The 10,688-nt window shown below is 32.7% G+C and overlaps 1 protein-coding gene across 2 annotated transcripts in view; it reads left to right on the top strand.

The window, feature by feature from the left end:
• The first annotated feature begins 2,117 nt into the window (after window positions 1-2,117).
• The window catches only part of LOC107691272 (leukocyte cell-derived chemotaxin 1-like), a 16,651-nt gene continuing 8,080 nt past the window's right edge, over window positions 2,118-10,688 (top strand). The window contains exons 1-4 of one of the 2 annotated variants that reach the window (XM_016489788.1): window positions 2,118-2,177; window positions 2,272-2,406; window positions 4,371-4,466; window positions 4,547-4,621. In XM_016489788.1, coding sequence (XP_016345274.1) covers window positions 2,145-2,177; window positions 2,272-2,406; window positions 4,371-4,466; window positions 4,547-4,621 — 339 coding nt within the window. In that variant the 5' untranslated portion in view covers window positions 2,118-2,144. Of the gene's footprint in view, window positions 2,178-2,271; window positions 2,407-4,370; window positions 4,467-4,546; window positions 4,622-6,031; window positions 6,094-6,187; window positions 6,323-8,287; window positions 8,384-8,463; window positions 8,539-10,688 lie in introns of those variants that run through there. The other variant, XM_016489787.1, reaches the window with a different exon arrangement.

The raw sequence follows: 10,688 nt of genomic DNA, 5'->3' as shown, positions 1-10,688 counted from the left end.
AAAAAAAGTAAAAGTTACTAGATGTAAACTCAGAATTCTGAAAAAAAGTAAAAGTTACGAGATGTAAACTCAGAATTCTGAAAAAAAGTAAAAGTTACGAGATGTAAACTCAGAATTTTGAAAACAATTTTAAAGTTACGAGATGTAAACTCAGAATTCTGAAAAAAAAAGTAAAAGTTACAAGTTGTATACTCAGAATTCTGAAAAAAAAAGTAAAAGTTACGAGATGTAAACTCAGAATTCTGAAAAAAAGTTAAAGTTACTAGATGTAAACTCAGAATTCTGAAAAAAATTAAAAGTTACAAGATGTAAACTCAGAATTCTGAAAAAAAAGTAAAGGTTACGAGATGTAAACTCAGAATTCTGAAAAAAAGTTAAAGTTACTAGATGTAAACTCAGAATTCTGAAAAAAATTAAAAGTTACAAGATGTAAACTCAGAATTCTGAAAAAAAAAGTCCAAATTACGAGTTTGTCTTACAATTGCCAGAAACTAAAAATTCTTAGAATAAAAGTCAGAATTACTATGAAATATAAACATGCATATTTGTATTTTGAGAAAAAGCATCATAATTGCGAGATGTAAACTCAGAGTTTCTAAATTGCTGTTGACTGAATTAGACTGAAGTTGAAGATATAAAAAAAAAAAAAAAAATCTGAATTGAGCTAAAAAGTTGTAATTACCAGTTTTATTGTGGCAGTTGTGTAGGAATCCTTACCGGAGTGTGTTTCCTCAGGTCTGTGGGCTTGCATGACCTTGGCAGAAAGAAATGAAATGCGACTTTAAGAAATTAAAACATGAGGAAAAAAAAGTTACATCTACAATGTTTTGCACCCTTGTCTATTCCAGTCAAAAGACATAATTTATCATCTCAAAAATATTTCAAGCTTCTGTTTAAATGCTTGAATATTAGCTTTGTAGACAAATAAAATTATGCTTACAACTGAATTTTCTCATAAAACTTTAAATTCAGATAGTATTATAGTTTTTATTAATTTATTCATTATTAATATTTTTAATTTGTTTTTATTTTTATATTTTCCATTTTCATTTTTAATTTAGTTAGTTTTAGCAATTTTGTTGTGTTCTTTTGTCTTTTGTTATTAGTTCTTTTGTATACTTGTTATTATTATACTTTTTTTTTTTTATTAATTTATTCATTATTAACATTTTTAATTCGTTTTTATTTTTATATTTTCCATTTTCATTTTTAATTTAGTTAGTTTTAGTAATTTTGTTGTGTGCTTTTGTCTTTTGTTATTAGTTCTTTTGTATACTTATTATTATACTTAACTATTATACTTTTTTTTTATTTAAATAAAAATAAAAAATGTTGCCCTGGCAATCAGCTGAAATATATGAAAAAAGTTATATATATATTTTTTTTTTATATTTATTTATATATTTATATTATTATATATTTTTTTCTATTTTATTATTAATATTATTGTTAATATAGTTCAAGTAAAAATGTTTTTTAATGGTTTTAGTTTTAGTTTATCTCGCGCATGTTTCTTCTTCAATAGTGTTAAAAAGCATCCCGTGATACACCTGATGAAGTTGGCTAATGAATGTTCATAGTGAAAAAAAGCTGTAAACTCGACAAAGAAGAAGTAGAAATATAAGAATCTTCATTTGTGTCACACGTTTGTATCACTACATCACTCCCAGACCTCTATTTGAGGACTTTAATCAGTTGACTGTTATTTTAAAGTGATAATAGTCATGAAAATGAGTGATGTGTCCAAACTTTTGACTGCTAGTGTACATAAATGAGACCTTATACAGATCCAGTCCTGGTAAAACTGAAGAACATTACTTGACTTTTGTTGAATTGAAAAATAAATGTTGCCTTCGAAAGCGTCCCATAGATTTACACCAGTGAATTCAGGTAAACCGGGCCTCTTTTGCCTGTCAATTTACACAAATTCACTGGAAATGTGCATGAATAGTCTGAAGCGTGTGTCTCAGCACTGTTTTCTCAGGCCACAGAAAATCCCCAGAGAGGAATTCCAGGCTTGGGTTTCTCCGGGACCTTGTTTGTTTTGCCCGAATTTTTTCACCTCTCTCTCACCTACATGACAGAAACTTGAGAGAAGCTACACCAAGTCACAAAGCTCTGCTTTCAGTAGAAGCCAGAACGCCATGGAGGAAACAGCCGAAAAAGTTCCTTTTCAGGTACGTGATGCTTTCATTTTATCCTTAAACTTCACATTATGCGTCTTAATACACTTAATTTGTGCCTATAATCCAACGATGTGTGTTTAATAAGGCTTACAGTAGCTTGAAGCCCAGAGGGTTTGTGCGTGTGAAGACGACGGCGGTCGTAGCCTTCATCGCCGGCGCCGTTCTGCTGCTCTTTGGAGGCATTGGAGCTTTTTGCTTGTGGAAAGTCAGCGAGAAAGAAGTAAGTGTCTCAGACCAGACAGTACAGTAGTCTAAACTAGTTTGGCTCAAAATTAGGGCAACTGTTCAGCAACCTCCTACACAAAAATATCACTTTTGGGAGCGTCTATCAAATTCAGCCCACTAAAGCTAAAACTTGAACTCCTTAAAGGCGAATCAAAGCAGTAAACAGTCTATTATTGATGAGGTGGAATGACGTAATTTATTGTGACGAGTTAACTGTGTAATAATAAAAGCTTTTGCTTGATGTGCAGCAAATTGTTCTGTGTTTAGGGTTTTAATTTGCATGCATGCATTTGTAACACTGCTATATTTAAAGTATACATTTTTAATATTCGGCATTGCATAATCACACCGTTTCGCTCTCAAATGCATGCTGATGCAATAGCGCAGACGTGTCGATATTTAAAGCACAGTAGGTCTGAGTTGGAATGAGAATATTTAAATTGCAAAGTGTCAGGAATGATCAATGAAGCAGGCAGCGGCGTGTTTGCATTTGCAGCCATCAGTGTGCATTGATTTCAGGCACCTCTGGCATTTCCAAAAAAAATCGGCCAGGTTAAAGACGGCAAACAAAGAGGTCTGTGTGCTGGGTTATAATCATGCAGTGTTAACACTGCAAACAGATCAGCATGCATCACTTCCCAACACAAACACAAACGGCCAGTAAGAGCTGCACCCGTGAGCAAACCACCTGCTGGACCACTGCACAAAATAATGCACCAATATTATACAGTATGTTTCATATGGAATAAATCAGTGGTTCACAACTACAGTAGGTTTTCTTCAGGATGCAGATTAAGTGGTAACCCAAAACTGAGTAATGTACAAAAGAAAAAAAAATGTCACAAATGATTATTTATACTAATTTACTTTATTTTGGAAGCATTTTCTCCTCCTTTTGACAAGTATGCATGATTATATGGTTGGTTTTATTATTTCCATTTAGCATCGTTTCTCCCTGATGAGAACCACTGGATTAAAAGATGTAATATTTGTATGTTGCAGTGTTATCTTGAGATATTATTTTATTTATTGATTGATTATTTTATTTATTATTATTAATATTTTGAATTAGTTTTTTTTTTTTTTCATTTAAATTTTAGTAAGTGTTTTGTCATTTTTAGTAGTTTTTGGGGGGGCGGGGTAAAGTTTTTAATAATGTTTATTTCGGTTTTAGTTTTAGTTACTATAGTTAACAAGTTAAACTAGCAACTAGCTTAAATATTTTTTTTAATTTAATTTATATTCATTTATTCATTTTAAAATTGTTTAGTTTTTTTAATAAATTTTGTTGTTTTGTCTTTTTTATTATTTTTTAAATATAAAAATATAATTTTTAATCTTAAAATTTTAAAATAATTTTTAAAACGTTTTTTGATTTTAAAAGAATTTTAATAACCACACACACAGTTTTTTTTTATGTTTTAGCAAAATAAGAAATTATTGAAATAATAGCTGAAATAAGTTTTACATATTATATTTCTATTCATTTTAATATTAGTTCATTTTTAAATTAATTTTGTGTTTTTGTCATTTTTATCATTATTCTTTTTTTATATATGTCTGTATAATATTATTAATTTTCCTTTAATTTTAGTTTTAGTTACTTTTTACATTCTATTTTATTTCAGTTTTCAAATAACAAACACAGCAAAAATTATTTTCTATTTTGTCTTGTTTTCCAGTAAAAATTCAACATTCTTAAATCAAGATACATTTACCAGAGCAGCAAAATGACGATGAAGATATTAAGTCTTGTTTTCTGAAAAAATGCACCAAAATTAAGTGTTTTTTTCTTAAAAGAAGAACAAATATCTGACAATGGGGCAAGAAAAAGAATCTTGTAAACCCTTTCAATTAAGTTTATTTTTCTGACCCTATATGCGGATATTTTTCTTGTTTGAAGCAAAAACTCACTTAATTTAAAAAACGACCTTAACTCTGGTCTGTTAATGTCGACAGGTGATCAGCACTCACTACAGTAACATCGATATAAAGATAGAAGACGATTCAGATGCTGCAGATGGGAAAATTGTGGAAGTTCAAGACTTCAAAGCCGTGAGTAGCACATAATAAACCTGTTCGTCTCATTTCAGAGCTGTTCATAAAATAATTCATTTATTTTCACTCTTTTACAGGGCATTACAGCAGTCAAGTTTCCTGGAAAAGAGAAGTGTTACATCAAATCACAAGTCAGATCTGAACTTTCTGAGGTGAGAGACATAATCACCATTAAAGTCTTTCTTACGCCCGCATGCTTCATTCTACACATCAGACTCAAGTTTCATTTATTAACTATACATTGGCTATTCTGACCATATCTGCATTTCACTTTGATGAAATATGAATGAAATTGATGATGTCTAAAAATAGTCCTGCAGAAATCAATCTACATGTCCATCATGTTTCATAAACCTCAGATAAAAGCATCTGCTACATGAATAATCATATAAATGAGACTAAATTGGGGAAAATATGTTTATCAGGCTAAATGAAATGTAATTAGCTGTAACTGCGAATACAGTACGTATAACCTTTCTCATTAAACTCTTCACAGATTTTTCATCTCAAAATGTTTGCTTACAGCCAAAGTGTGTATTTTCGGCATCATCAGCTTCACTAAACAGAATTTCATACAGCTTTTCTGGCCACGCCCCATCTGCTGTCTGTCAAATGGATAGCCCCGCCCCCAGACTCATGCCATTGGTTGAGCTAATGCTTTTATATCAGGATCAAGGTGTTAAAAGCCATTAACACTGAAAATGATAACTAAAAAGACTAGCGATTAACTATTAGTGTCCACACCAACGCACAATAATGTTATATTTATTATAAGCCCACGCTGCAGTTTTGTCGAGCACTTCAAGCTCATTGAAGTAGAATGGATTCTGATTGGCTGTCAATGTTTTTATTGTTCATCAGCTGGAAAAAACAATATGAAAGTGATTTCATCGCTCCTCTGTGTCATGATCGTTATAGACGTGGTGTGGAGTGACAAAATGTAAACTGCAATTACTTTTCACTTTTTTTTTATTCTGTGGCAGAATCAAGCTCGCGTATCCTTCAGAAGTATATCTTTATCATTATAGTTATCGTGTTTGTTTTGAACAGGCCTTTAAAGGATTAGTTCACTTCTGAATTAAAATGTCCTCATAATTGTCTCACCCCCATGTCATCCAAGATGTTCATGTCTTTCTTTCTTCAGTCGAAAAGAAATTAAGGTTTTTGAGGAAAACATTCCAGAGTTTTTCTCTATATAGTGGACTTCAGTGGGGTTCACTGGGTGGAAGGTCCAAATTGCAGCTTCAAAGCGTTCTACACGATCCCAGACGAGGAATAAGGGTCTTATCTAGCGAAACGATCTGTCATTTTCTAAAAAAGAATAAAAATTATATACGTTTTAACCTCAAATGCTTGTCTTGTGTAGCTTTGCAATGCGCATGTGTACTCTGTGCAGTCCCATTCGAAAGAGTTAGGGTAGGTCGAAAAACTCCCATCTCATTTAATCCTCCAACTTCAAAATCGTCCTACATCGCTGCAGAAGTACCGATTTTGCCCGAATTTTTTCACCTCTCTCTCACCTACATGACAGAAACTTGAGAGAAGCTACACCAAGTCACAAAGCTCTGCTTTCAGTAGAAGCCAGAACGCCATGGAGGAAACAGCCGAAAAAGTTCCTTTTCAGGTACGTGATGCTTTCATTTTATCCTTAAACTTCACATTATGCGTCTTAATATACTTAATTTGTGTCTATAATCCAACGATGTGTGTTTAATAAGGCTTACAGTAGCTTGAAGCCCAGAGGGTTTGTGCGTGTGAAGACGACGGCGGTCGTAGCCTTCATCGCCGGCGCCGTTCTGCTGCTCTTTGGAGGCATTGGAGCTTTTTGCTTGTGGAAAGTCAGCGAGAAAGAAGTAAGTGTCTCAGACCAGACAGTACAGTAGTCTAAACTAGTTTGGCTCAAAATTAGGGCAACTGTTCAGCAACCTCCTACACAAAAATATCACTTTTGGGAGCGTCTATCAAATTCAGCCCACTAAAGCTAAAACTTGAACTCCTTAAAGGCGAATCAAAGCAGTAAACAGTCTATTATTGATGAGGTGGAATGACGTAATTTATTGTGACGAGTTAACTGTGTAATAATAAAAACTTTTGCTTGATGTGCAGCAAATTGTTCTGTGTTTAGGGTTTTAATTTGCATGCATGCATTTGTAACACTGCTATATTTAAAGTATACATTTTTAATATTCGGCATTGCATAATCACACCGTTTCGCTCTCAAATGCATGCTGATGCAATAGCGCAGACGTGTCGATATTTAAAGCACAGTAGGTCTGAGTTGGAATGAGAATATTTAAATTGCAAAGAGTCAGGAATGATCAATGAAGCAGGCAGCGGCGTGTTTGCATTTGCAGCCATCAGTGTGCATTGATTTCAGGCACCTCTGGCATTTCCAAAAAAAATCGGCCAGGTTAAAGACGGCAAACAAAGAGGTCTGTGTGCTGGGTTATAATCATGCAGTGTTAACACTGCAAACAGATCAGCATGCATCACTTCCCAACACAAACACAAACGGCCAGTAAGAGCTGCACCCGTGAGCAAACCACCTGCTGGACCACTGCACAAAATAATGCACCAATATTATACAGTATGTTTCATATGGAATAAATCAGTGGTTCACAACTACAGTAGGTTTTCTTCAGGATGCAGATTAAGTGGTAACCCAAAACTGAGTAATGTACAAAAGAAAAAAAAATGTCACAAATGATTATTTATACTAATTTACTTTATTTTGGAAGCATTTTCTCCTCCTTTTGACAAGTATGCATGATTATATGGTTGGTTTTATTATTTCCATTTAGCATCGTTTCTCCCTGATGAGAACCACTGGATTAAAAGATGTAATATTTGTATGTTGCAGTGTTATCTTGAGATATTATTTTATTTATTGATTGATTATTTTATTTATTATTATTAATATTTTGAATTAGTTTTTTTTTTTTTTTCATTTAAATTTTAGTAAGTGTTTTGTCATTTTTAGTAGTTTTTGGGGGGGCGGGGTAAAGTTTTTAATAATGTTTATTTCGGTTTTAGTTTTAGTTACTATAGTTAACAAGTTAAACTAGCAACTAGCTTAAATATTTTTTTTAATTTAATTTATATTCATTTATTCATTTTAAAATTGTTTAGTTTTTTTAATAAATTTTGTTGTTTTGTCTTTTTTATTATTTTTTAAATATAAAAATATTATTTTTAATCTTAAAATTTTAAAATAATTTTTAAAACGTTTTTTGATTTTAAAAGAATTTTAATAACCACACACACAGTTTTTTTTTATGTTTTAGCAAAATAAGAAATTATTGAAATAATAGCTGAAATAAGTTTTACATATTATATTTCTATTCATTTTAATATTAGTTCATTTTTAAATTAATTTTGTGTTTTTGTCATTTTTATCATTATTCTTTTTTTATATATGTCTGTATAATATTATTAATTTTCCTTTAATTTTAGTTTTAGTTACTTTTTACATTCTATTTTATTTCAGTTTTCAAATAACAAACACAGCAAAAATTATTTTCTATTTTGTCTTGTTTTCCAGTAAAAATTCAACATTCTTAAATCAAGATACATTTACCAGAGCAGCAAAATGACGATGAAGATATTAAGTCTTGTTTTCTGAAAAAATGCACCAAAATTAAGTGTTTTTTTCTTAAAAGAAGAACAAATATCTGACAATGGGGCAAGAAAAAGAATCTTGTAAACCCTTTCAATTAAGTTTATTTTTCTGACCCTATATGCGGATATTTTTCTTGTTTGAAGCAAAAACTCACTTAATTTAAAAAACGACCTTAACTCTGGTCTGTTAATGTCGACAGGTGATCAGCACTCACTACAGTAACATCGATATAAAGATAGAAGACGATTCAGATGCTGCAGATGGGAAAATTGTGGAAGTTCAAGACTTCAAAGCCGTGAGTAGCACATAATAAACCTGTTCGTCTCATTTCAGAGCTGTTCATAAAATAATTCATTTATTTTCACTCTTTTACAGGGCATTACAGCAGTCAAGTTTCCTGGAAAAGAGAAGTGTTACATCAAATCACAAGTCAGATCTGAACTTTCTGAGGTGAGAGACATAATCACCATTAAAGTCTTTCTTACGCCCGCATGCTTCATTCTACACATCAGACTCAAGTTTCATTTATTAACTATACATTGGCTATTCTGACCATATCTGCATTTCACTTTGATGAAATATGAATGAAATTGATGATGTCTAAAAATAGTCCTGCAGAAATCAATCTACATGTCCATCATGTTTCATAAACCTCAGATAAAAGCATCTGCTACATGAATAATCATATAAATGAGACTAAATTGGGGAAAATATGTTTATCAGGCTAAATGAAATGTAATTAGCTGTAACTGCGAATACAGTACGTATAACCTTTCTCATTAAACTCTTCACAGATTTTTCATCTCAAAATGTTTGCTTACAGCCAAAGTGTGTATTTTCGGCATCATCAGCTTCACTAAACAGAATTTCATACAGCTTTTCTGGCCACGCCCCATCTGCTGTCTGTCAAATGGATAGCCCCGCCCCCAGACTCATGCCATTGGTTGAGCTAATGCTTTTATATCAGGATCAAGGTGTTAAAAGCCATTAACACTGAAAATGATAACTAAAAAGACTAGCGATTAACTATTAGTGTCCACACCAACGCACAATAATGTTATATTTATTATAAGCCCACGCTGCAGTTTTGTCGAGCACTTCAAGCTCATTGAAGTAGAATGGATTCTGATTGGCTGTCAATGTTTTTATTGTTCATCAGCTGGAAAAAACAATATGAAAGTGATTTCATCGCTCCTCTGTGTCATGATCGTTATAGACGTGGTGTGGAGTGACAAAATGTAAACTGCAATTACTTTTCACTTTTTTTTTATTCTGTGGCAGAATCAAGCTCGCGTATCCTTCAGAAGTATATCTTTATCATTATAGTTATCGTGTTTGTTTTGAACAGGCCTTTAAAGGATTAGTTCACTTCTGAATTAAAATGTCCTCATAATTGTCTCACCCCCATGTCATCCAAGATGTTCATGTCTTTCTTTCTTCAGTCGAAAAGAAATTAAGGTTTTTGAGGAAAACATTCCAGGGTTTTTCTCTATATAGTGGACTTCAGTGGGGTTCACTGGGTGGAAGGTCCAAATTGCAGCTTCAAAGCGTTCTACACGATCCCAGACGAGGAATAAGGGTCTTATCTAGCGAAACGATCTGTCATTTTCTAAAAAAGAATAAAAATTATATACGTTTTAACCTCAAATGCTTGTCTTGTGTAGCTTTGCAATGCGCATGTGTACTCTGTGCAGTCCCATTCGAAAGAGTTAGGGTAGGTCGAAAAACTCCCATCTCATTTAATCCTCCAACTTCAAAATCGTCCTACATCGCTGCAGAAGTACCGAGCCAGTGTTTACAAAGTGAACGTGCAAAGAAGGTCAAACGCCCTTTACAAAAAACAGTAAAACAGCGATGTAGGACGATTTAGAACGATTTTGAAGTTGGAGGAGAAAATGAGATGTCATGAACCGGAATGCACAGAGTTCTAGTGATGGGAAGTTCGGATCATTTTACCGACTCGGACAAAATGAACGAATCTTTTTTCGAGTCATTTCGTTCATTTTAGCAAAATATAATTAAAATGTTACGTTACTTCCCTAACACGTCTACTACTTACGCAAACGTTGATCACACTACAAACAATACAAAACTGCTATAAGAAACAAAAAAGATGAATTCATTGTTTACCTGGGTCTTCAGTCTATGATCAGCTCACCTCACCTCTTATCTGACAAGTTTTCAGGTTTGAGTCGTTCGTTCATCACGTGACAGCCCCATACACTTTAACCAATGCAGTCTGAGCCGGAAAGAGAATTGATTAGTTCATCTCTCGAGTCTTTCGAATCGTTCGTTCTTTTGTCACGTGACGTGACAGCATTGGATAGAGAAATTAGTTAATTTACAAGCTTCCTTACAAACGGGTGCATAGTTATTATTATTATTATCATCATTATTATAATTATTATTATTTACTCTTACAGTTACGTGATGCGTTTCTGGTCTCAAATTGTAGCTTTTTACTTCTTACAGTTTATAAATATGCGAATTTCTGTCATTATGGTTCTTTTCCATAACACTGAATGTTGTAACAAAGGTAACAAAGAGTTGGTTATTATTATTAAGTCTCTTTCCGACTCAGACTGCATAGGTTAAAGCTC

Source organism: Sinocyclocheilus anshuiensis, unplaced genomic scaffold (assembly GCF_001515605.1).
Source record: "Sinocyclocheilus anshuiensis isolate Anshui unplaced genomic scaffold, SAMN03320099.WGS_v1.1 scaffold394, whole genome shotgun sequence".
Classification (NCBI taxonomy): Eukaryota; Metazoa; Chordata; class Actinopteri; order Cypriniformes; family Cyprinidae; genus Sinocyclocheilus; species Sinocyclocheilus anshuiensis.
Note: the sequence above shows the minus strand (reverse complement) of the source record. Positions and strands in the feature narration are given on the sequence as shown.